Here is a 26,289-nt window from a genome sequence, read left to right on the forward strand (position 1 = left end):
TACAATATATTTAGGGAGCTCAATTTTAGTCTCATTTGGATCCAGAGTGGTTTTTTCAAGAGCTTTAGCAATCCTGTTTCTCAGTGAAATTAGTTCCTTATGACTAAGCTGAAAACACTGATTTATTCAGGCTCTAACTCTCCTTTCAGATTTCTTGAAACTGGATCCAAACAAGTGTTGAGTGTTAAGTTTCTTAGAGCAACTTTTTCTGATGCACTTTAAAACAAAAATCCTAAATATTTCAATAGCTCTAGTGGCTTAGACAACATTTGTGTGCCTGAACAAAGTCCAGAACACACAGGCATCTCCAATAACCCGTCCAATTAGCAGGAATCCAAGACTGTGATACTACCTGTCAACCATGGTTACTGCTGCCTGTTGGAAAAAAAGGAGAGAGAGTTAGAGGTAGAAAAGTCCAGAGTCAGACTACATCATGCTGGTGGCCTGTCTTACACAAATTGCCCCAAATGCAATACTTGGAATGAAGTAATTTGCTCTCACCCAACTCTGAGAACAAAGCCAGCCCTTTCTATTGAAATGGACAGATCTTGGCTAAATTTACAGTAAGATAATGAGCAATATCAGGTAGTCATCAGTGTCTGCCCATCTAGACTTTAGACTGATTCCTCCCTTGGTTGTCCAAAGTGCCAACAGATCCCTCACAAATAAAAACCAAAATCATCTGGGCAAAAGAACTAATGAATTGTTCTGTGCTGGAGGGAGTCTGAGCAGTGCATGTAACTGGAAGACAGGTGTGCAGTGCCATGAGAAACCTAAGCCCCTGAGAGCTCAAGACCAACATTCACTTCTTGATGAATAATGGCTCTTAGGGGCAACATAAAGCTGTTTACAAGCTAAGAAAAAAATAAGTTTATTCTAGAGATGCAGAAGAATGGGAAAAGTCAGCTCATGTGAAGAACTTAGCAGGCTGGAGTCATAGCACACTGATCCACAGAAGTAGACTAGGTGGTGTTATGAGATTTGTTTATTGTCCAGTTCAGAAATTACTGTCACTGTAATACAGAAATGCTCCCACCCACCTTAGTCACAGGACAGCTCAGGTGAGAGCAATCACTCATCATCAGTGAAAATTCTGATTTTTTTCCAATTATTTTTCTACCTGCCAAAGAAAAATATCTTCTTGACACCACCTCAGCAGTGGGATTTCATCCATCACTTTGCAGGAGCTCTTGACGTATTTCAGCTGAACTTTCCTCCAAAATGAGCAAGAAAAGGAAACATCTTCCTAAGTGATTACGTCAGCCTGCCTGCTGTGATCCCAGAATAGAGCAAGAGAGCTGAGCCTGCACAAGGCAAGGAACACTAAGTGCTTGCAGGGTTCCCCCAGATAAGTATTTCAGCAAGATATCTTCTCTCTGAACCCCAGTGTGACTCACAAATGAACAAGCATCCAAATTACAAACTTCTGCTTCTGCATTTTGCCCCCATTGTGTTGCTCTACCAAGTCAATGCCACCATGCCAAGGACCAGGAGCAGTGACAGCACCATGGACTGAGCATCCCAAATTCTCCTTAGCAATAAGGCTGCTTGGAACTTCTCAGATAGGGACTACTTGCAAGCATGAAAAAGCACTTTGACAGTTAAAGGTCTTTACCTTCATAAATTCAGCATTGTCATTTTCCAGGAAAAGCTCCTGGGTTTCATCTGTCAGCTCCTTGCAGGTGTCAAGATGTTTCCCACAGCTGACCAACTGCTCATACAGAGCTTCCAGCTTCTGCCTCTTCTCTTCTCCCAGTGCTTCCAGCTGCTCCTCATACTTCTGAGCAAGCACTTGCACTGCATCGTTGTAATGCACCTCAAAGTTCTGTTCCTGCCTCCCAAAATTTTCCTGCAAGGTATTTGAGGGTTTGTACCTTGGCATCAAGCCTGATCCAAAGGTCATGCAGAGAAAAATCTTACTTTAGTCTGCCTAAACTTCTCCTTACCATAGAGGTAACATGTCATGATTTAATTCACAAAACTAGGAAACGGTACCAGTACACAGAAGCTTTAATTTGACTTATGTGCATTTTTAGGGGTTTACTCTGATCATTCACCCCCCACCGAAGCACAAAAGTGTTGGATTTTGTTCCAGACATAAGAGCAACAGAAATTACAGCAGGAACAATGATGTAAAGCAACATAAACCCAGGGAGCACAACTAGGATATATCCTAGCCATAATCTCACAAGCATTTCCACCAACACAGTCAAGCACATCCTTCCATGAAAGAAACCAAGGCAACTCAGTAGGATAGGATTTGTGCTGAGGGAGCTGAGTAGCTAATGCTGGTATCCTCACTCACAGCTGGAGAAAGCATTAGGAAGGAAGATCTAAGGAGCAGGCAAGTCAAGAAGCAGTCCCAGCAGCTGCTCACTGTTCAGGCACTGATGTCCTCCTGTGCCACATGCAGCAGAGAAAAGACTGCAGTGCCTTGAGTTATTGCTTCAGTTTGAACTTGCTGCCAGCTGATCTCCTTCCCCGGGGCCAAGTTGACAGCAGCCGAGTGGGAACACAACTCTTGAAGTCATCAGCCTCATCAACAGTGGTCCAAGGATTTGCCTGGATTTGACACTTCTGTGAATGAAGCTGAGGGAACACAAGGGCTGCACTCCGGACTGACTAATTAGATCACATCTCTTTGGCCATTTAAAGCTAAGATGACCTGAGTGGGGGTCACTTTATTTTTGAATGCAAACTTCTGTGCAAATTATAAATGTGGTTTTACTACCCCACTTAAAAAAATCTTTAGGATGAGCTTTCCTGAGTATTTCAGTCTAGACAAACCCCAAGATAACTCTGTGCTCTGTTACTTTATGTACTCATTAACAACTGAAGACTATGAATGTCAGTATGACTGTTTAACCTCACTACCATAAAGTTAGCCTAAGAGAAAATGCCTTACCTCTACAGTGATGAAGATTTCCTCCAAATGGCTGGCAACATTTTCCATCTGAGCAATCTGTTCTTCCAACTTGCACATGTTTTTATGGATCTCCTCCTACAAAACACCTAGTGTGATTCTTACTGTCTGAAGACTGTTTTAGAGGCACCATAGTACACCTGTGTTAATCTCACCTTTTCACTTTCCACAGCACTGGGGAGCTGAGCAACCTCATGATCCTTGTGTTCACCAAATAGTTTGTCAAAAGCTCGGATTGGTATCTTGCAGGTGGAACAAAAAACATCTGCTGCTTCTTCCTCTTCCTCCTCCTCCTCCTCACTGACAGCCTGACTGTTCCACTCATCTGACATGCCGCCACTGCTTAGCCCCCCTCTGGACCATATGCTGCTCTCAGCCTCATCATCTGCTCTGGCTTTGCTCTGATTTTCACCTTGAGAAGCCTCATCAGGAAGCCCTTGTTGCTTTGTGCTTTGACTTGGATCTTTCATTGAAGAGCTGCTTTTTGATATGTTATATATGGAGTCTTGTAATCCTGCTTTTCCTGTGCGAGCTGGTGGCCATCTGCTCTCCACCTTCTCCAGATGTCCTCCAAGAAGCTCAAGCTCTTTTTCTCTGTCCTCATCAAGTCCATACATCTTAGCCAACTCTGCAACCTCCTTTTCCAAGTCATAGCCAACTTCTTGTGGGTGGTGAACTTTTTCACTACTCAATGCAGATTCCCTTCTCGTATCTCCCAGAGATCTGTCTCCTCGACCAGAGAGCTCTTCAGGAAAAATATCAAACCTCTCCTTTGATCCATAAAGATCCATGTGATAAAAGATCAGACCTTCAGTCTCAGCGTCACTGGCCTCTGGGACTGGGGGGGAAGCTGAATGATGTTGTGACTGGCTGTTAGTCTCATAGTCTCTCGTGCTGCCAGATCTGGAGGACATTGGTATCCTCAGGGAGGCTTTTGAGATGATGAGTCTCAAGCTTGTAAAAGATAAGAAAGGTCTTTAGCTACATACTTAGATACCAAGATTGAGTTTTTCTTGCTTAAAAGTATATGGATAGGATAGATTTGGCTGAGGACTGCTCAGGTCCTGAAGCAGAAATCTTTTGGAAAGACAAAAGTCAGTAGCTTCACTCCCTAAGTGAAGTTTCTGAAGGGAAGCTACAGGAAGCTTGTTTTCTTCTCACCCCAGTGCAAAGCACAGCAGAGAGCTGTCTCTGGTGTGCATCCTCTTTTCTGAGTACCTCATCTGTGACCATGATCCCTGATTTCCAAACTGTGGAGCAGTCCTGTCCTCAGATAAACACTGTGACTGTGCTCCAGGCACAGTTAGTGCTGTTCTGAGCAATTGGAAATGGCCCAGTTTGAAGCCTGCTCACTCCTCGGCTGCTGTCAAGCATATTTTCTGAACTGTCAGTCAGGCATAATGTAGAATGTCCTCTGTTGTGACCACTGATGCCACAGAACACACAAGTAAATGCCCTGGAAAGTCCTGCTCTGTATTTTTCAAGTTGCCATTCTTAATACTGAAACTTGATTCGAGGTCTTGGGTCCTTTCTAAAAAATATCACAGAGGAAATATACTGCTCTTTGGGGTTTCTCATGTGCTGTGGAAAATATGCATTTTAACATATAAAGCATCCAGTAACTAGGGAACAAGGCAGGCCATTGACCTGGACTGAGAGATGCCTGCTCTGACCCAAACCTTGCACGTTTTTTCTATTCTGTGCAAGGAGGGAGGTGTGAAAAGAGCATGTGCAGGTGGCATGCAAAGCTGTATGATAAAGCAGATGCATGTGGGATAACATTAAAAGTGCAAAGGCAATTTTAATGCTGATTCCCAAGCCCACTCTTTCAAATCAGCCTGTATTAAAGCAGTGAAATAATGCCAGTACAGAGTCAGAACTCTCTCTGAGCTGAAATGTTCCCACAGCCCTTCACTGCTCACCAACATGAATGGAATCATAGCTACAAAACTACTCAGATCAATTTTATCAGCAGTTTAGTACCACAAGCAAAACATTTCATGGAAAGATTTCAGCGGAATATCAATCTGTAGTTATATCTAGTCCTAGGTAAGTGAAACATATGAAAGCTTTAAAATCACTTTCTCACAGAAGAAAAAAGCCCAAAAGATTGGTCAGACATCAATGTTACCAGAGCTTCTGGATAAGCTTTCATATAAGATTGCTTTCAAACTACTATTTATGGTCTTTTTAGTTTTGAAGAGTTGCTATCACCTCAAATTTATTTCATCAATATTTTACTAATTTTCCTGAGAAAAGCTTAGCTAACAGAGTCAACACAGTAACTTTGTAGAAAGCAACTTCCCAAACCAGTGAAAAATACTGAGACATTTTGCACTCTCTGGTTTTATATCCCTGGCTGTGTCCAGCTCTACAGATCTGTAAGAAAACCCACACAGAAGTTCATCGTTTGTCTTCTGGCACTGCAGACATGGGTGTGGATTCTACAGTTAGCAATATCCTACTATGCACATAAAACACTGAAGTTAGGCAGAAATACTATTTATGCTAAAGGCAATGAAATAAATCATGCAAATTCTAACATTTTAAACAGAGAAAAGGTCTTAACACATACCAGAAAATGTTGTCTGGCTCCTGCAAAGACTTTTTTCCCCATAATTAAAACAATAAGGCTTGCTTTAGAAGCTACTACTAATTAGAAAAGTGAATTAACATTTATTTTTCCTACCAAAATGAAATGAATTAAAATTAGCATAATTAAGCTTGTCTGCAATCCTGCTGCCTAAATAAGATTTTCAGATGATTGCTCAGTGTTTGCTTGCTTTGCAGGCACAGATAAAATTACACGAAGCACGTTTAGATCCGTGACCGTCAGTTATCGTAAATACACAACAAAGAAGGTTACTACCTAAAAACTTGCCTTCTATCTTAAGACGTCATAAATTCTTCTGATAGCTCAGATGGCATCAAAGTTAACTTCTATTCCCCCTAGTAAAAATTAATTCACACGAAAGCAATTCCTTGCCACTTTCCTATAACTGCAGTTGGAAGACTTATTGCCGTAACCTTACCCTGCCTCTTTGCTCAGATAGGAGCATGCCAGCAATGAGCAATGGCACAAATATAGATGTTCCCCAGCTGTCCTTCAGCAGTGTGCTGCTTGAGTGTCACCAGGACGAATGTCATACACTGAGAACAGGCTCTGAAGTACTTTGAAGGGTTACAGAGAGCCCTCACTAAAGCCAGGGTACCCTCTCACTTTTGGAGGTGGTATTAATAAACGCTGCAGAGTGCACTCATTGCCTCTGAGTGTGATTTCCAAGGCTGGGGTGTTAGGCAGAGTGTCCTGTGTGGGATACACAAAATGTGCAAACAACTCACGTGGCTGGACATGTGTTTACAGAGTTGCACAACTTAATGGAAGTACCAGTTCTGTTCTTTGCAAACACTTACTGGTAAAGTCCTGTCTCTCAAATTAGCAGGACCTTTTCTATGGGGCTGAGTTGGAATCATGATCATATATTAGGGAAAAAAGAAAAGAAAATTTAGAATTTAGAAAACAAAAAATCATACTGTGGCATATACTTATTATACTTAACCATACATCATCACCCTGTGTGTGTATGCCAGAGATCTGGAAAGCTAATTATGGTGGAGAAAGTGAACAATGGCCCCACTAGGGAGGTTTTCACAGGAACATATCCCTGCAGTCTGTGCTCAGTAGGGGTCTACCTGATAAAAAACAGGCTGTGTATTACCACTGATTATTGTGACTGCTGTAGCACTTGAGCTTTGTGAATCTGCTCAAACCCACAGCTCCCCAGCACACACAGACTGCTGCTTGTGAACATGCTACTGAGCCAGCCCTGCTGGCAGCAGATTTTTAAGCAGATTTGAGAATATTGTATTATATATGGCTTGAGCTCAGGGGATGCCACAAGGGACAATGTCTATTAGATCTTGACACAGCTCTTCTTTTTCCTCCTTTTCCAATTATCTTCGTGTCATTTCCTCACTTTTCTAGCAGTGCAATTGTTTGCTGTTTGGTGAGGAATCACAAGTTAATTGCCCATGTAGGCACAATCTCATTACTGCTAACAGTGCTTCTATCATCTGTGAGATTAGAGCAGAAGTGTTTTCACACAAGTGACGCAGCCCTTGCTGAAACGTTAACATTTATGCTGTCTGACAGATTTGATTAATTTTTCAAATGAGAGCTTAATTTTGCTTTTTGTGTTAAGCTATGCTATTTTATAGGCCTTAATTTCTCAAAAAAATAGCAGTACTTTGCTGCCAAAGAATGTAACATTTGGTGGATAGTGAATTGCATTCTGCCCTGGACACAGGGCCTGAATAAGAGAGCAGTGACACTGCTCTTGTTCTATCACCCTGCTGCTCTTTGCTCCCCTCGGTGCTGTGAGGCAGCATTTGGGTGCCATTTATACAAAGCTTGGTGACCTCGGGGCTGAGCCGGGGGTCAGGACGAGCACCCCTGGCTGTTTGTGGGCACAGGGCCCCAGGGCTCAGTTCTGTCTCAAGGCAGCGTGGGGAAGGAGCGTGGGGCTTGCCTGGCACTGGAGAAAGCTGTGGACTTTGGCGAGGACACAGGAACGGTGGCCAGGAGGGAACTGCCCCTCAGGCAGCAGCTCAAATATGGGGCTGTGTGTCCCCTGCTCCCATCTCAGGAACAGCGGCTTATTTCACCAAGCTTTCTCCTTCCAGTACCTGAAGGAAGCACACAGGAAAGATGCAGCGAGATTATTCACAAGAGCATCTACTGACAGGACAAGGGGGAACGCGCTCAAATTGAGAGTCGTTTTAGGTTACATATTGGGAAGAAATTCTTTACGGAGAGGGTGGTGAGACCCTGGCACTAGTTGCCCAGGGAAGGTGTGGATGTCACATCCCTGAGGGTGCTCACGGCCAGGCTGGATGGAGCTCTGAGCAACCTGGCCTGGTGGAAAGAGTCCGTGCCCATGGCAGAGGGGTGGGAACGCGATCTTGGGGGTCGCCTCCCAACCCAACTGCACCTGTGCCATGCCATGCCATGCCGTGCCATGCCATGCCATGCCATGCCATGCCATGCCATGCCATGCCATGCCATGCCATGCCATGCCCCGGTGAAAAACGGCCTTTCCCGGTACCGCCTCTCGCTCTTTCACCGCGGCGCTGTTTATTTCCACACCCGCCGTGAGGGCCGCCCCCGCCCCGCCCCCGCCCCATGGCCCCGCCCATGTCCCCGCCCCCCGCCGCTCCCGCCAATGGGCGCGGGCGCTGCCGGTGACGCGCGGCCCCGCCCCCCGCCGCTCCCGCCAATGGGCGCGGGCGCTGCCGGTGACGCGCGGCCCCGCCCGTCCCGCCGCTCGGTTTCTGTTTCGCTCCGGGCCCGCGGCGCTGCCGCCGCGGCGATGGAGCCGCAGCCCGACAGCCTGGAGGGGTGGGTGGCCGTGCGCGACACCGCCTTCGCTGAGCCGCAGCCGCCGCCGCGGCTCCGCTTCCTCGTGGGGTGGAACGGCGCGGAGGGCGCGTTCGCGGTGACCTGCCACGGGCGGGCGGAGGCGGCGGAGCAGGCCCCGCAGAGCTGGGCCGGGCTCTTCTCGGCGCCGGCCCTGCGCGGCGTCCACCGGCAGCTGTCGGCCGTGTGCCCGCGCCTGGAGCCCGCCTTCCCCGAGCTGCCGCCCGCGCTGCCCGGCGCGGCCTCCGGCGGGCTCTGGGCCGTGCTGTTCCCCGGCGGCGCCGCGCCGGGGGAGGCCGAGCTGCAGGAGCTGTGCCGGGCGCTGGAGCTGTACCTGGGCTGGGCCCTGGAGCTCTGCGGCGGCCGCGTGGTGCTGGACGCGCTCTTCGCCGCCGACCGCTGCTGCGACGACGAGTACTTCGAGAGCCTCCACGAGCTCCGCGGGAAGGCCCTGCGCGGCCACCTGGCCCGGGCCAAGGAGGCGCTGCGGCGGGTACGGGCCCCGGGGCCGGGCGCGGGAGGGGCGCGGGGCCGGGGGCTGCCGGGCCGGCCCTGCGGGCGGGGAACGGGCCCCTCGGTGCGGGACTGCCTTCAGTGTTCCGTGCTGCGGCTCAGCTCATGGCTGCACCTGTCTGAGCTCCGGCCTGGCGCGCCGTGCTCGCCTGGGAGTTGCATGATAAGCGTGGCAGCCCCTGCTGCTTCGCGACTTCATCGATCAAGGCAGACTCGCCAGACTCGCGTGAGCAAGGGTGGCCAAGTCACTCATACCAGCTTGCTCATGGTGTTGTCCAGTGTCCAGATTTGTGCTTACACAAACACCTTTTTATTGCCTGAAAGCGACAGTGTCACTTTCTGAAATACTAAGTGTTGGAAGTGCACCTTTATTAAAGTGCGGAATAAGCCACGTCCACGTGGGCGGTCACTGTAAGGCATTGGGACTCTTACTTAAGCTGCAGACACTCCTACAAAAACACATTGCTAAAAACATCCAACAGTGTTGGGCAATGGGTGGAACAGTAACCGAAGAGGAGAATACAATCATGTGCTAATTTTCTAACCTCCCTGTGAAGGTCTCATGCTACATGTCTGCAGTACTGCTTGTAACTGGGGGATTTTCAGTCTTTTTTTAAGACCAAACTGAGTCTTGTTCCTATACTAATAAGTGGTTCGTATTCAAAGAAAATGTGTGTGTGGGTTTTTGTTAAGTATCAAATTCTGTCCTAATAATTGAAGTAATGATGACGTTAGCACTTTATTCCTTTGGTGCCTTAGGTTTCTTCTTGCTATAGATGTGTTCCTGGATCTTTTCCTCTTCTTGTAAGCAAGAATTCAAAGGGTGGTGTGTAATAATAGAGTTGCAGTTAGGACATCAGAGTGTTGATGAATTACAGATACTTCAGGCTCACCAAAGTGTTGCTGCTGTTTCTTGCAGTACCTGTTTAGAGTCTTATTTTCTGGCAAAGTAACCTGAAGGATATTTTATGAAAGTGGTCATGGTTTGGAGGAAAGTTATGACAGTTAACATCAGTCTTCTCTTTCCTATTGCAGTATTTAACAGATGAAACAACACTACTCCTTCAGAAAGACACTGTTTTTAAAAACACAGCTTTAGTTTACATGAACATGTACCTTGTTGTATACAAAAGTCAGTGTCTGTCACTGACTAACAGTTCACAGCCCAGTTAGAAATACATTCCAGCCACCACATTCTTCTGGAAACAGCACAAGCCTGTTCAGCTCCGTGGCACTTTGGGGCTTGGTGGTGAAGTACAGCTTGGTGCTTCCGATAGTTACTCTGATTTCCAGCTATGTTTTATATATGACTAAACATGCTGTAGAGTGCTGTTGTATTTGCAGGCCTAAAGGGGCATATATTCCTTATACTGTAGCCTAGACCACTTTATGCAATATTCAAGAAATAGACATTAAACCAATCTGAATTACCAGAGCATCCTTTTTCCCTTTATTCATTAATGTCCTTCACTAATACTTCCCGTCTACTCACTCTAAGCATCCTCCAGGAGCAGCATGACCCTCCCTTCTTACTTTCAGAATATGAATCAAAAAGTCAGCTCTTGCATTTGTATTTGGCTTCCATACTGGGGCAAAAGCAGGCTGAAGTTGCTGCACTGAGCTACCACAAGCTCCCGGGGAGGCCCAGGAGGCTGTCACAGTTGTGGGATTATCAGAATTGTTGCAGTTCAGATTCTCTTGTTCTCATCTTGCCTGCAGACAGGGTGGGTAGGAAATGCCCTTGAGCTGACTTCCAGGGATTTCCCCTGGGGAAGTTCCTCCATACATGGGAACGCTGCTGTGTTACCCTGACTCAAGGCAAGAACAAAGGTGATGGTTCAGTTTTCAGATGCAGCACAACCCAAGCTTTTTTTAATACTTTTTCTCACTACGGGTAGCACACACACCCCTCCCATCCCCTTCCCTCTTCATGGAGCTGCAAAGCACACGCTGTCCTTCCAGGAAGGTCTGTTTCTCAGTGGAACTTAGCTGTGTTCTCTCAGCCAGCTCACTCTATCCTGGCATGTAGAGCATGCCATGGTGTCTGCCAGCTGGTGTCAAAAGAAAAACCATTGAAGCTTTGATTGGTACCAGTAAACAAATGCAATTGAGGGGAAATCCCCAACTTTTTATTTTGTCATAGAAGGAAATAAATAGAGCCTAGTGTATCAAAAGGCAGTAATTCCATGGAAGAATTATGACTTACAAAGTGCAATACCACTAGAACTGAGGTAGAATAAATTATTATAAATCATACAAATGTTAAAGGAATTTAACTGCAGGGTGTATCAGAAGTAAATGCCAATTAGTTTTTTTTCTGTGCCTGAAGTCAGAAATTCTGGATCAAAAAACTCATTAGCAGGCATTTAGTAATTGTGGAAGCAATGCAACTGCTAGTTTAAGAATACCTTGCTTGTCCTTCCAGTACAGACTGCCCAAGATTCCCATTTATGTTTATAAAAAGCAGCAGCCAAGTCATCTGCACACAGTTATTAGAATGTTTCTGGTGGGTGCCCTAGGCAGGATGCTCCTTGCAGGCTCCTGATGGAATGTGCAGCAATTAGTGCCTTTAACAGTGTGGTGTTGGAGGTATTTTCATCTGGGGTGGCTGCAGAATGCCTGGAACTGGCCTCCTGTGCAGTGGGAAGTCTTAGCTGTGGAAGGACAGGTCCTTCCTGCCGGAGCCTGGCAGCATCCAGCACACAGGAATGCAAAGCAGCTGTGTCTGATTTACCTTTTATCCCACTAGGTTCTACAGCAGCATAAAAGTGCTGACACAATGGTGGCTTTGATGAAGGTTTATGAAGAAGAAGATGAAGCTTATCAGGATTTGGTCACCATGGCAACACAATTCTACCAGTATTTACTGCAGCCCTTCAGAGACATGCGAGAGCTGGCGACACTGTACAAACTGGAAATCCTGGTAAGTCTGTCTTTACAGAGTAAAGGGCCAAGCCACACAGTGGGGCATCAGCTGCTCTCAGAGCAGTTCAGGCTCAAATCACATAACATTCCCTACTTCTGGATGTACCTGCTTTTCTTCCTCTGCCAAACCAGCAGACATGACTGACAAATTCAGAGTTAGGGCAGAGCCATTCTCAGAGGATCTTGGAGTCCATGATAATGGCTCCACTAGAACTACAGCTGACTTCCCACCAGTGTCCCACTTAAAAGGAGAATATCCCCGAGCTCCCCCTCCCTGGGGTTTACTCTCTGGGAGGCTGAATTTACTGCAATATAAGTAGCCTTTGTTGTGTCACCTCCCATGGGATTAGTTTTTTTACATTGAGAATGTCATCCCCAGGAATGCTGATGCACCAGATTAACTCAGTTGTGGGGGAGACCTTCCCACTCAAAGGAGTTTTCTATTACTGCTACAACCTGCTAGAACTGCAGATGAAAACATACCCGTTGTCACTGTGTTCACTTTGTTTTATGTGCATCTTAAACTGGAAGCACATTCTGAAAGTTATGATACCCCTGGGATTGACAGCCATTTACTATGTTGATTTTCCTTATATAGCGTGTTAAAATGAAAGTGAGCTGTTAAAATTGTTCTGCTCTTTTTGAGAACATTCAAGTTTAGATTAAGGTGCTTGGATACTGAAGGTCTAAACCTGTGACAATAAAATGTTCAATGTACTGTTCTGAAAAATAAAGTGGAAATTGGAAAGAATGAAACAAAGTTTGTATTAAAAAAAAAACCTTTAAGGTATATTTGAGCTTATTTGAAATATAATTATTCTGAAAATGTATTTTAATGCTGGGCTTGTACCCGTGTCTCCTTTGTGGACTTAAAACATTCTCTAATGTTTCTTTTCTGTATCCCTGTTCCTGTGTGAAAGAACTGCCAAACTGGAGAACCTGCTGGTGCAATGTGCTGTCAACACATGGGGAAAAATAGAAAAGAACATTGCACGTAGAAGAGTTACTTTTAGTAACAATAAAAAACACTTGTGTTGGATGTAATTTTAAAGATGCTAGTTTTAAAAATATTTTAAGAAGTGAATTAATTCAAATGTGAGGTCAGGATTGGAGAACAAAGGTTCTGAATTAGCCTAGAGAATGAGAAATAGGAATGAGGAGTGATTCACTTTGTGACAGGTGAGGGGGTCATGTTTGCCACCATTCTTGAAATGTCTCCAAGTGTAACATAGTGTGGCTGCACCTCTGTGGAAACCAGGTGGTAACTGAGAATTTTGTGTCCTTGTAGAAATCTTTGCAGTATGATAATTTGGGGCCTAGAAGAGTAGCAGCTTTGCAGAAGGATGCTGATGAATGGACTAAGCGAGCTGAGAGTGCTGTGTGCTCTATTCAGGATATCACAGTGAACTACTTCAAGGAAACTGTAAAGGCTCTAGCAGGTAATCAGAATGACTTACACAAAAGGTTGTGTAAATACCTAACTTAAGTAACTCTTAAGAGAGCTCTTCTTATCTCTGCAGAACATGAGGTTCAGGTGAATGTCCAGCTTCAGAAAGAAATACTTAATTCACTTAAGATTTATATATTTTAACCAGTTGGGTTTACAACTTAGATTTTACTTGCCTGAGACTTAAAGTGAGCCTTTGCACAGAAGCCATGAGTACTTTTAATGCCTGATGTGCAAGCCTCAAGGATTTCAGCATGTGAACAGAGTATATTGCTGTGCAACTGTTAGGGTGTGTTTCCATGGTGCAATAAAGTATTTCACTTACATGTATAAGGTCACAAATCCAACCTTGTAATCTTGTAATTTCTAAAGCTTCAGAAATAGTTTAATAAGATTAGAATTTTTAATACTTCAGAAACACACTAGGGTTATTAGTACACTGCATTTCTCATGCTTTACTACCATGTTTTAATCTACAGCAATGCACAAACAGATGGAGCAAGATGAGGAAAGATTTGGTAAAACCACCTGGGCATCAGCTTTGCCACGACTAGAAAACCTGAAATATATGTTGGCAAAAGAAACCCTTCAGCATCTGAGGGCAAGAGAGTTGTGCCTGAAGCAGAAGAGAACTGGCATTCAGAAACTTGTAAGACCTTACAAAGCCTCCTTTTCTGTCACTGTTCTTTGAACGGCTGATCAAAACCTACCAAAATGGTCATGAGAGTAGGCTTTTCAAGTCTTTGTCAATTAAACAATTTAGGTTTTTAGCACAGTTTTATGTTGCAGAAAATGGATGTCTGCAGTTTTTTAATTGCTCCTGCATGTTTGAGAACACTCAGTGAAGCTTAATATGCATGCTTTCTCAGTTCAGGTATCATTTGAGCATTTATGATAATAATCTTTGAAATTGTTTCATTTTAGGGAGATAGAGAACAGATATTATTTTCAGAGGACACTGAAAAATTAAGATACTTATTTAATACTAATTTTTGATGCCATCTAACTGCTTCTAGGAGTACCTGATATTTATTTTCCAAGAGTATTGTACTGTACCATATATGATTGTTTTCAGGAGCAGTCTCATTTGTACAGATTATAATGAAGTCTTTCCTGCTAAAATGAAGGTAAATTTATACTTTAGGTTAATAGAGTTCTCTGAGTTTCTGCTCCAAGCCATTTCTAATGCTCTGTTGTTTTCCATACCAAAGCAGCTGCTAGTTAGACCAGGCTCCTTACAGGCATTTGTGCATCCAGACATGTTTCATGTGTGCATATTTTGTTACTAATGCTTTTTATTTTCTGTTACAGATGGAGAACCTTGGTGAACAAGAAGATAATTTAAGTATAGTGGAGGAGCTGGAAATACAGTATTATGAAACACAGCTGGAATTATATAATGTACAGCTTGAAGTATTGAAACATGAAGAGATGCTGCTTATTGTACAGCTGGACACTATAAAGAGACAGATTAAAGGTGAGAATAAAATATTATTTAAGCACATATTCAGAACACAGAAGGGACATAGCCTGCTCTGTTTTCAATTAAAAATAGATATCATTGCTCAGGTCTTGGTAGTAGAAAGCATTAATGGAAAACATTAATGCTGTGGTACCATCTGATATTTTGTCTTTAATTAGACACTTTAATTAATTAGACGCTAATTCGATAACACAAGTTTAAAAAAAAAAAGCTACACTGGTTGCTCATCTTGCTAGCAGCTGTGATATGTGCATGCCCTGGTTTAGCATGGAGTAATTTATATTGACAGGGTTTAACTGCTCTAATATCTACATGATCTACTCACAGAAACTGGGTATTGTGAACCTGCTGAAATAGGTCCTGTAATTCATCATCATCTATTCTAATCTAACATGTAGAAATTACAAACTGCATCCTATAGTGGCAAAAAAAGGTGGTTATAGCTAGAATCTTACCTGAATACTACTATCTTCCAGTTTGTCTCTTTGTGACACAGTTATATCAAGTTGGGCACCAGTCGAGTTCTTATTTGTGCTTATGAATTCTCTGTTACCACGTACACTGTGAGGTAAACATTGCTGCCACTCGTTACATAACTGAAGCGTGGTAAATAGTAAAATAGGACATCCAGTGTTGATCAGAAGAGCCTTCCATTTTCCAGGAAGACTCCAGTTCATGAAGGTAGGAGTTGAAACACAGGGAGACATTTGAAAGAGGAAGCTAAATAACAAATGCTAACAGCATAAATTTGATCCTGCAAAGCACCCCTGTGAGTAACGTGACATGTTTGCATATGACTGTGAAGGTCCCAGCTCAGCTTTGGAGCTTTACACTTACTCATAACTAACTCACTGCCTTCAATGGCTTATAAAATGTCATTAGCTCTTTAAATGTTTAAATAACTGTGGCAATTTTTGGTTTCTTAAAAAATGCCAAATGCCTTTTTAGAGAAACAGGATGAAGTTGTTTACTATGATACATGTGAAAATCCTGAGGAGCTCAAGGTCATTGAACAGACCATGGGACAACATTACGCTAACTTGTCAGCAATGACGGTGCTGAGGCAGAAGACTAAGCAGTTGGAGACAAAGCGTGGGACTGTCTGTGCGAGGAGAGCCTACCTCAGGAACAAAAAAGTAAATTCAGTCCTGGAGATGTGCATTATCTTCAGCTGATGTCTTGACTCATGAGGGATGGACAGGAAACAATTAGGGAAGTTTGGGTGGTGCATACAAGATGATTCATGACTCAGTGCCAAGGCCTGCAAGCACAAAGAGGGGCAATGTGATTTTAACAGCTTTATGCTCCGTGGTGTGGTGCAAGTGTGTCTCTGGCTTGGAAGGAGAACACAAACTTACCTGGGTGACTCAAGTGTTCTCCTATCTGTGGGTCTCAGACCTTGCCAGAGCCCTGGGGCCAGCTGGAGCTTTACCCTAGCAGCCTTTTTCAAAGCAGCTGCAGTACAGCAGGAAACTGACCCGTGGAGGAAGCTGCAGTGATAGACAACCCACACACTGCTACCCTATCTTTGAACAGGAGGAAGGGGAAATTTTAACAGCTGCAGTTCTCTCTCCAGCCTCGCAGTTCTGTGCCCAGGGCAGTTTTTCCTTTGTTTCCCATTCAGAGCAGGACACTAGGGAGACAAAAGTTGACTCTCATGAACCTTCTCAGTAAGAGTTTACCTTACACCTGCAGTTCTGCTGGGGCAGAGAGCAGAGTCTGGGATCAAGTCTGTGTGACCTTTTATCACTCAGTAGCCTGGACAAACTGGGAATTACATTGGAAATGTGTTGTGAGCCATTGTCTCTTGCTTGCAACTGCTTCCTTGGCAGACACTTCTTTTGCTTCTGTTTTCTTTAATTGCTGTCTATTGGTTGTATAACACTGAAGCCAAATGCCACATGATTTGCAAATGCTTGTCCAGCCTTGTGGATAATCCCCCTCTGTACAGAGCCAAAAAGCGACTCCCAGAGAAAACACTGAAACCTGTGGCTTCTCTGCAATTGTTACTAACAGAAAGTACCCTTGCTAGGCATCGTTGTGCTTCCCATACCTTTGCTTCCTTGCCTTTTGTACTTGGGAGCTATGGCAAATAAGGGAGGGGGGAAAACGTAGCTTTGTATTTTTGTAGTGCTTTGCTAGCTCCCTTTTTGCCTTCTTCCTCATGTCTTTGCATGAGCTTGTTTCTTCTTTTCTTTTTCTCTCCCTTTCTTCTCTTTTTTTTTTCTTTCTTTTTTTTTTTAACTAAAGAGGGGTTGGGTCACGTCTGGATACATTTTTGCTGCAGCATGAATAAAAATACAGCTGATTAGGAGAACATTGGCTTTAGGTGTGAAGGAGTCCCACAGACTTCATCATCAGGGTCTCACATCTGACTTTAGTTAAGTTTAGCCATCTTTCTTGGCCCTGCCAAGCACCCAGCCGTGGTTGCTATTTAGTGGCTGGTGCACAGGAGTTAATGGCAGAGCTGGTGCAGAGGAAGTGTGAACTGACTGAGAGTTGCATGAATTCTGCTCTTCTCCCAGGATCAGTGTGAAGCGAGCCACCGGCAGAGACTGCAACAGGCAGAAGAGAGCAGAAAGCGCTTCCAGCAGCATCACAGCATTCAGATAGTGAGTACCAAAGAGCAGCCTTGGGGAGTTTGGCAGCTGCTGGTTTTCACACACTGATGCTCACCTACTTGTGTTTTAATGCAGAAGAGAGACAAGCAAAAAGAGGAGGAGAAAAAGAAAAAAGCTTGGATAAGCCAGGAACGTCAGAAAACGCTGGAGAGGCTGAAAGTATTCAGGGAGGCAAGTACTGTAAACTGCAGTAGTCCTAAGTGGTGTCAAAACATGTCAGGAAGTAGCCATAGCTCACATGTGAGTGTGGTCCCAATCAGAGGCAACCATTTGGATAGCATGAAATAGGATTCTGTATAATGAGTAAAGGGGATTAAATCTCCTAAACATACAATTTCCAGGTGTGGATTCTGTTGCAAAGAATACAGGTGAGGAAATGGCTTTGAAATAAATGCTTTATTGTTCATTTAAATTTATTCAGGGTTGAATTTTCTGCCTGAATGGGTGAGTAGGACAGTTCTGTGCTCTGTGGCTTTTTATCTCATTGGGGTTTATGGTTTGGCCAATCCAATGGAGATGTGACCTCCTGCCTTATGATTTTTTTTTTTTTTCAGAAGTGTCCAGCTCATGTTGTTCTGAAAACATCTCATCCCCAGCCTCGCAGTCCCAAGTTGCCACAAGGCATCCCTCAGCAGGCTGTGGTGCTGTCCCCTCCACCTGCATCGAGCACAGGGGCAGCCCCAGCAGTTCTGTCCCCTGCACCCTCACCAAGAGTAAGGACAGCTCTCGAGCAGCCACAGAGTATTCTGCTTGTAGAAGATGAGGAACCAAAAGCTTCATGTCAGAATACACCCCCAGCAGTTCTGTCCCCTGCACCCTCACCAAGAGTAAGGACAGCTCTCGAGCAGCCACAGAGTATTCTGCTTGTAGAAGATGAGGAGCCAAAAGCTTCATGTCAGAATACACCCCCAGCAGACGTCCCTGTCCAGATTTTTGCTACTGATGGTGACACAGAGGAACAAAAGCACAGTGAGGAATTGATGGTCTCTCCATGCTCACCACCCCCTCCTCCGCCCCCTCCTCCACCCCCTCCTCCCTTGCCTCCTCCACCCCCACCTCCCAGCCTACCTCTCCAGTTAAAACCATCAGCAACAGAGGATAAACCACTTCCCCTCAGCTCTGATAGCCCCTCAGAAAGTCCTGCACTGCACAATCAGGATGACTCATCCAGGAGGTCTATAAATAATTGCATAGGTAAGTAGGCTCACATCAACCAGTGCTTTTTAATGCATTTCCTGTATTTTTGTGATCTCCCTCCCTCCTCTGCTTCTGGACAGAAATAATGTGTAGTTTTGATCAGGAGAATGAGGCTCTTGGAAAGCTTAGTCTAAGAATCTACATACAATAATACTAACCATAGCTCAGGATGTTAAATGGGTAACAATGATTTGTGTTTCCTTTTTGAGACACTTCACAGTGTCCTGGTGTTCCAATCAGAAGACCAATGTGGGTAAATTTGTAGCTGTACTAAGGCTACATTTTAGTGTCCATGATGTACATACTACAGAGCTGGTAATTGGGCTGGTTATGTTTCTAAGGTGTGCACAGCTTTTGTCCATTTATGATTTGCTTGGTTTCTAAACAAAGGTTTCCTAAGGCAATTCATGCAGAATTCAACCAGGATTTGAAAGGCAGATGAATAGCTTTGGCATACATTCCTAGGGAAGAAATTCTGCTCTGTTACACCTTTGCTTTGCAGGTGTAATTGAAGGCTGAACTTGCCAATTGAAGGAGTAATTTGAATGAGAATAGAGCTCAGCAGCCTCCCAAGGCTGCCCCGGTTGCATCCTGCTAACAGGTTTATTTTTGTCTCTGAGGCGAGCGGATATTTTGACTATGTCAGAGAGATTGATCTAAGCTGGAAAGCAGCAATTTTTTTTGTTGTTTTTCACAGTGGAGCTTATGCTAGAATGAAGAATGTCTTTAAACGTGGTACATTCCTTTTCCTTTTCAACTCTTCACAATACATCCAAGCAGCCTTTGTATCCTCTATCAGTTCAGAGGCAAACCACAGGCAGAAATACCAGGGGAAGTTCAGCATTTTTAGTTCTTCCAAGCTGTGGGGAAGTACAAGCAGCTGAAGGGCTGAGGCACACTTGAGTTACCATGGCAAACTACTGTGCATCCAGTGCAGACTTCAGTGTGAGATATCCATGGGATAACTACCACAGATACTCTGAAGAAGCCTTGATTAGCAACAGGAGTTGTACTCCAAACTAGTCTGATTACCAGTGGAAAGGCGCTTCTGGTAGCTAATACTTACTGCCATTCACAGCCTAACATTAGTCTTTTTGGATAAGAAAAGGTATTTTTTGCTTATTGGAAAGATCTGATTAGTTGTTTACACCTATTTCTTAAAGAAAACCATAACGTCAGTAGCTGTAACAGTAATTGCTAACTTACCATAAGAATTTACTGAAACAGCTTCACCAACATGTTGTTTTTAGTTGTGGGCTACTCATGTCTTTATATGTGAAAAGCCAGGAGAGGCTTATTTTATAATTTGTTTGTCTGACTAACCTTTTACCAGGCAGCCCATTTAGGTAGTAGACTTAAGACTCTCTTACTTGTAAGCTTTTTAAGGCAATCTGGTGGATCTTTGCTTGATCCTTTTTAGTCTCTGAAGGTACCACAGGATTTAGCACACTGTTACATTTCAAGTGGTTGATGTTAATCACATAACCTTGTGTGCAATGCGCATGGCAAAAATATTTCTGGCTGTGAGGCACAGATGGTCTGGACCTATTGCTGTCCAGGGAACAGCCTCCCTGTCTGACAGTCTGGAGCAAGCAGCAGAGAGTCCAGCAGGAGTAAAACACAAATTAGTCTGTATCAGGAGGTCTAGTGGAAACTCAGTATGGTGTCCCTCGTGGTCTGAAGCTCAGGAACATACACCTGAGATCTAAATCATGTTGCAAAATAGGAATTGTTTTCTAAGTCCATGCAGAAAAGAACTGCCTGCACAGGGCCTGATCTGGCTTCCAGTGACTTCAGTGGGGCACTTTAAAGCCCTTCTACTCAAATCCTTTCATTTTTCTCTTGGCTGAGCGAAAATGCAGTTGATGGTCTCAGCAGGCTTCTGGGCAAGCTGCAAGGGATGGTGAATCGTTTATAACACAGAATGCAAGAGATTTTTTTGGTTCAGTGCAATTTTTTTGAATGCCCATAAAGTTGTAATGAAAAAGAGCATTGTCCTTTGTGTATAATTTCTTCCTTAGAGCACAACCTTATATAATGATGAGAAGACACTGGATTCTCAATTCAAGATATAAAAGCTGTAGCTGCTTTTTAAAAACAGTTCCAGAGGCTGCTGTTGCAGAGCTTGAAAGAGTCTATGCCAGAAAAGATTATTCTTGTGCCAGAACAGACCATCCTAGTGCTAGCACAGATTAAAGAAAGACCCCTGAACACTTAGGTAGGGCTTCATACCTCTTAGGTGTGGTTGTCTCATGCTTTCTTCTGGTAACAGTAGATTTTTGTGTTGCAGGTTCCATGGATGAAGTTTTGGCTTCTCTGAAGCGCAGTGAAGTTCACCTTCGCAAGGTGGAGCAGCCAAATCCGTACGCCTCTGTGAAGGACAACATCCTCTCTGCCATAAGGCAAGGGGTTAAACTGAGGAAAGTGAACCGAGATACTGAGAGAGATGTCAGTAGAGGATCCCCTAATGAGCTAGAGAAAAGCATTAAGGCAGCCATGCAGAGAATTAAGAAAGTGTCTGCTGATTCTGAAGAAGAGGAGGACAACGATCAGAATAATGGAGAATGGGACAGCTAAGCAGCCTAACAGAACTGCTGACTGGAACAGAGTGTGTGCCTCATTTTGCACATTGTAGAAGACTGTCCCTGTCAAAATGAAAGAACTGTGTGATTGTGTGTGGTGTTCTCATAATCCAAAATGTCTTGTAAAGTAAAAGATTCCTGCTGATTTTCTGTAGGAGCTACAGATTCATATTTTTGCATGATAAATCATACTCCAAATTATGCTTGCACTAATAGGTGTTCCTGGCTCAACCATGTAGTATTTTCACCACATCTGAAGACAACTAAAATTCTGGATTTAAATATACATTATTTAGGTTGTTACTACACAGTAGGTAATGTTATCACAACAAAGTTTAAGAAGTGAAAAAATAACCTAAAATCCCTTAAAGTAGAAGCAAATCTGTGTTGACAGAGGTAGACCAGAAAATTGAGCATAATATGGAATCTTCCACTCCTCCCTCCATTGTCCAGAAAATTCTTAAAGATATTGCTTGTCTAATGCAGCTCACTGTTAAATAACTGCATGGGTACTCCATTTATCATCAAGACAGAAAGTGTGCACTTAAGGATGGCTTGATAACGCTGATTGGGAAAATCAGTTTCAAGTCTGAAATAAACACTACTGCAGTAATTAATGGAAAGTTTTACTTTTTTAGCTGAAAGTATAGAGAACTTTTAAATGTAAAATGTTTTTCGTACATCTACATTTACAACGACCTGTTGACATGAAAGAAAGAGCCAAAATATTGTATACAATATTTTTCAGGATTTAGTCCTGTAAGACAGGGCTGCATTTCCCCACTGAGAACTTCAGTACATGTTTATAGCTACTCTCATGAATTTAAATTACCTGATGGCCTTATAAATGGCAGGTATTTACACTGTGCCTGGAAGCTGACTATTTCAAAATTCAGCTACATTCAATTTAGAGACTCTTGCTATTTTTGGTATATAGTGGCAAAAATGATTAAAGTTTGGGTTTTTTTTGAAGTTTATACTGACCCTTAATAAAAATATATCTTGACAGAAGAAGTAGATTCAGCGTGCTGTCATTTTAGGATACTGCTGTGAACTGAGCATTATTTAAGCCGTGGTACCCTTGGTTTTGATAGCAAGTGGCAGCCATACAGCAACTGCACTCTCACTAATGGCATATGTAAATGCCTTTATTTTCCCAAATATTTATGAATTGTAATTTGGTAACAAAATTGAAAATACAGTGCTTTAATTCCCTGTTCCACTGTAGAGCAGCAGATCTGTTTAATCAGCACAGTAAATATGCATGCAGCAGTTTTCATGTGAGAAGCAGAAGCAGCAGCTGGGGGTTCATTTTTTACTGTTTAAGCACCTACTGCTGTTTGGATGTGAGAAAAAAGCCACCATTTTTTGTCCACTGCTATGAAACCAGAGACAAAAGGAACATCAGCAGAGGTCAGGTGTAACTCAGCCCTCACAGGGCGATACCCTGGAGGGGAGCTGGGCACAATGGCAGTGTGTGCCCACAGCACCCTGCTGCCCCCTGAGCTGGGCTGGGCAGAACCCACCCCAGATACTGAGCACTTCCATAGACAAAACCATCCTGTGAAAGCAAAGATTTCTCCCCGAAGGATACCCTGGGCAGGAGGAATGCTCAGACCATGGGATGGTGCTGGGGCTGGGAGCTCTCCTGGGCCATGGCCTTTAGTGGTGCAGTTATTTAAAGCTGTATAGAGGGTGCAGAAGCTGGGCTGCTTCCCCCTGGCTGGTACCTCCTGCCAAATGGCAGCACAGAGCCCTTTACTGATTTACTGTTGTTGCATTCCTGGGAAGCTGCACACAGCATAAAGTATGTGGAGAATTGAGTTGCAATTTCTCCAACAAATCTTAAGAGTTTTTGTGTGTTCAACAGCAGCACTTTTTACTCAGGAAAGGCCATCTGAGGATCAGCACTACTGGACAGTGATTTCTCCTGCTTAAGGATTTATTTTGTAACCATGTCTGAAGCTCTTCTGGGTCTGATCTTACATGTCCAACAGAGCTCTACATCCCAGGCTGAAAAATATCCTTGAAAATCCACTCAGAAACTGCTAAATGTTTTCTGAAGCCTGTTTTATTTGCTGGACAGCCAAAAGGTCTGCTCTGTGGAAAATGGGCTGCTGCAATTTTCTGGGTGATGTAGATAGAAGATTTCACCTCTATCAGGTAATCCTCACTGCCTGGTTCACTACCAAGATTTAATGGATCCTATTCAACAGAGTAGCTGCTGCATCACCAATTCTCCTGGGTGTCAGCAGCACGGCCAAGGTAAACACCAGAACACTGGCATTAGCCTAAAGAGAAGAAGGTGAGAGAGCAGTTTTCAAATACATAAGAAGCAGCTGCAAAGAGGAGGGAAGTAATTTGTTCTGCGTGTTCACAGGGAGATAAGGGGCTTAAATTACAGCTGAGATGATTCAGGGTAATGGTAGGAAAACCTTTCTAACAAACAGTGGGAGCAGAGAGGTGCAGGGACAGGTTGCCTGAAAGGTGGTTTCTGTCACAGGAAGTCTTTCTAAGCAGGTCAGGTAAGTGCCCCGGGGTGCTGCTGGTATTGCTGACTGCTGTGGCAGGGAGAGGTTTGCAGACTGTGCCCAGCTGAGCCAGGTGAGATCAGTGTCCTGCTGCCTTCAGGCTCAGTTTGCTCTGCAGGGGAAGCCACAGCCTCTTTTCTGAAAGGTGCCCAAATGTAAGAACACTCAAAAACACCTTTCTAAGCTGCCCTCAGATTTTTCTTCTGTCTGTGACCATGACCACACTGGGCTGTGGAGGGGAGGGGAAGAAATAGCCCCAGTGTTACAGGTTGGTGGGGCACTCAAGAACACCACCTAGAAGTGTCAAAAGGACAGAGGCCTTAATCTGGATTTGAACTCAAACTTCAGCAGATGCTTTCTCACCTCTGTGTTTGGTGCAGCTGCTGGTGCCATGCACTGTCAGCAAAGTGGCTGATGGACAGACTAGGAGAGACTGGACTGATGGGTTGGATCTGTGATAACCAGTTCCACCAGACCAGTTCAGTATTAACCTGCAAAAATGCTGGGACACCTTTTTGACATTAAATACCCTTCTCAAACTACCTCACTCTGGGCTAGTAAGTGAATCCCTTGGTGGGAATAGTGCCCTAATTGTCCATCTGTAGAAACTGATTCTTTAAAAAATACAATTGTCTGGCTTTAAAGAGTCAATAATGCACAAAATTGCTGGAAATCCCAGTCATGAGGTAAAGAGATCCATTTCTATAAATCAGTATCACCGTGGGTTGTGATCTTTCTAACTATGATGAGGACAGTCCAGACAGCAGCTGCCAGTATTTTTACAGAGGTTTAAAGATAATGTATTCAAAAACTACTGTCTGACTAAAAGAACTTCTCTTTGAAACCCCAGTGCTTTGATCACAGCAAGAGAAGTGTTGTGGCAGCAGTGCTGGGCAGGTGATGTCAGTGCAGCCTTGGCTTTGTCACCATTTCTGTCTACATGCTGCTTTTTGGGATTTCTGAAGCTTCTCCATAGCAAACCCCCCAGCTCAGTGCACAGGGCTGGCCCATAAGCTGAATATTGACTTTTTTTTTCCCTGCAAAATGGTACTAAATCAAGCAAATCAAATCTGAGTGTGAACACTTTGAAGTTACCGAGACTTATAGGGGCTTGAGAAAGTGTGTCACATCGTGAACCTGTGGGACTGTGGGGACTATGGAACAGGTCTGACTAGAAGGGCTTGAAGTGGTGAAGGTTTTCAGAGCAGCACCTACGATCACTTTCTTCAGTCACCTTCAATCACTTCCTTCTTTTATCCCTTAAAAAAAAAAAGATGCACATGTACACCAGGAGAAAGGACAAAGAGGATGAGTATGAAGACATTCATTAGAACTAACAAAAAGCTGGGAAATGCTTCTCTTTTCAGTCTTCCTCTGCGAAGTGGTGGGAAGATAAGAGTGTGCACCCTTTGGAGAAAATGGGACTTAAGGCTATGCATGCCCTCACTCAAAAAGTGTGGATTTAATTCCAAAAGCTGCATTTGCATTCAAGAGCACATCTGCATGCTACGTGCAATAATACTGTGATAGTGGTAGGAAAGAGGGACACATCATTTCAACTAAACTCATGGTGGTGATAAAAGGTGAATGGTATTGAAAGCATTTTTTAATAAATGCCGCAGCAAACCTTGGCAGCAAAAACTGCTCAGAACAATATTTGAATGTATCCCTGGAGGAAACACTCAAAGCTGCTCCAGAACATGGCATTTTTTCCTGGCAAAAAGGTATGTGATTTTCATTCTCAGCATGTCATGCTAAGCTGAGAGCAAGAAGCAACACAATTAAATCTGCTCAGGTAACAGTGACATTAACAGCTCGGCTACTTGTGAAATGCTTTGTAAAACAAGCCATCTTTAGCAAGCCTTTGCTCTTGCAGCAAGAGTGAGCCACAAACTGCTTAGAAAACATATTTAGCAAAACTATGTTTGTTCATTCCACTAGATCCCCCTCCTGCCCTAAATCCCCATTAAAGTGCCAAGGATGGGGGGACAGCATCCTTCCAGGGCGGCTGCCTGCAGGTGATCACGTTCAGTGGCTGTGGCTTGGGGCCAGCCCTGAGCAAGGACCTTCTGGCAGAAGGGGCCACAAGCAGCCCTGACCCACTGCAGCACCCAGCACTGCCCTGCCAGCACCCAAAGTGAGCAGTCTGGGAAAGGCTGCCAGCTGCAGCTGGGAGAGAACCTCCATGTCCTCCTGGGAGACTGGGGCTCCTCCCACTTGAGCATCAGTTAACCACTCTCGGTGTCACAAAGATATTTGCAGCTCCCTTCTATCCCAAGGCAAGAGTCTAAACATCATCCTACGGGTGTCTTGCAGAGCCTTGCAGAGGAGTTTCTCAGCCTCTGCTCCAGCCCTGGTTCCCATCCTCTTCTCACCCAGGAGTGCAAAGGCTGCCAGCTCCGACTCCAGCAGCGTGGTTGGTACCCGTGTGTCTGGGCTCCATGGCCGTGGGCACGGCAGACACCGGGGGTGAGGAAATGAGTCTGTCCCACTCCTGGAGACATGCTAGAATCACTTATTTATCAGCAAGTGAGTCACTGCCCTTCCCACGGTCTCTTCCTGCAAGCAGAGGTGACAGCGAAACAGGATCCAGTGCCTACGCTTCCCGGCCTACGGGGAGAGCTCTGTGCCATCCCCTCCTCCCTGTGCCA

At 44.4% G+C, this 26,289-nt stretch overlaps 2 protein-coding genes across 6 annotated transcripts in view; one reads left to right on the top strand and one right to left on the bottom strand.

Annotated features, from left to right (window-relative positions):
* Window positions 1-8,743, bottom strand: part of FSD2 (fibronectin type III and SPRY domain containing 2) — an 18,600-nt gene extending 9,857 nt beyond the window's left edge. Inside the window, exons 1-5 of one of the 5 annotated variants that reach the window (XM_031505801.2) lie at window positions 8,674-8,743; window positions 3,079-3,877; window positions 2,906-3,001; window positions 1,616-1,849; window positions 353-375 (exon numbers count right to left, since the gene is read on the bottom strand). In XM_031505801.2, the coding sequence (XP_031361661.1) occupies window positions 353-375; window positions 1,616-1,849; window positions 2,906-3,001; window positions 3,079-3,837 (1,112 nt within the window). In that variant the 5' untranslated portion in view covers window positions 3,838-3,877; window positions 8,674-8,743. The other 4 variants (XM_021537551.2, XM_021537549.2, XM_021537550.2 and 1 more) reach the window with 4 other exon arrangements.
* WHAMM (WASP homolog associated with actin, golgi membranes and microtubules) lies at window positions 8,293-22,121 on the top strand. Its single transcript, XM_021537399.3, has 10 exons — window positions 8,293-8,832; window positions 11,602-11,775; window positions 13,066-13,216; window positions 13,704-13,873; window positions 14,536-14,701; window positions 15,656-15,843; window positions 17,233-17,319; window positions 17,404-17,499; window positions 17,883-18,522; window positions 20,816-22,121. Exons 1-10 carry the CDS (start codon window positions 8,293-8,295, stop codon window positions 21,100-21,102), a joined length of 2,499 nt encoding a protein of 832 aa, XP_021393074.3. The 3' UTR covers window positions 21,103-22,121.
* The last annotated feature ends 4,168 nt before the right edge of the window (window positions 22,122-26,289 follow it).

This window comes from Lonchura striata, chromosome 11, assembly GCF_046129695.1.
Source record: "Lonchura striata isolate bLonStr1 chromosome 11, bLonStr1.mat, whole genome shotgun sequence".
Taxonomy (NCBI): domain Eukaryota; kingdom Metazoa; phylum Chordata; class Aves; order Passeriformes; family Estrildidae; genus Lonchura; species Lonchura striata.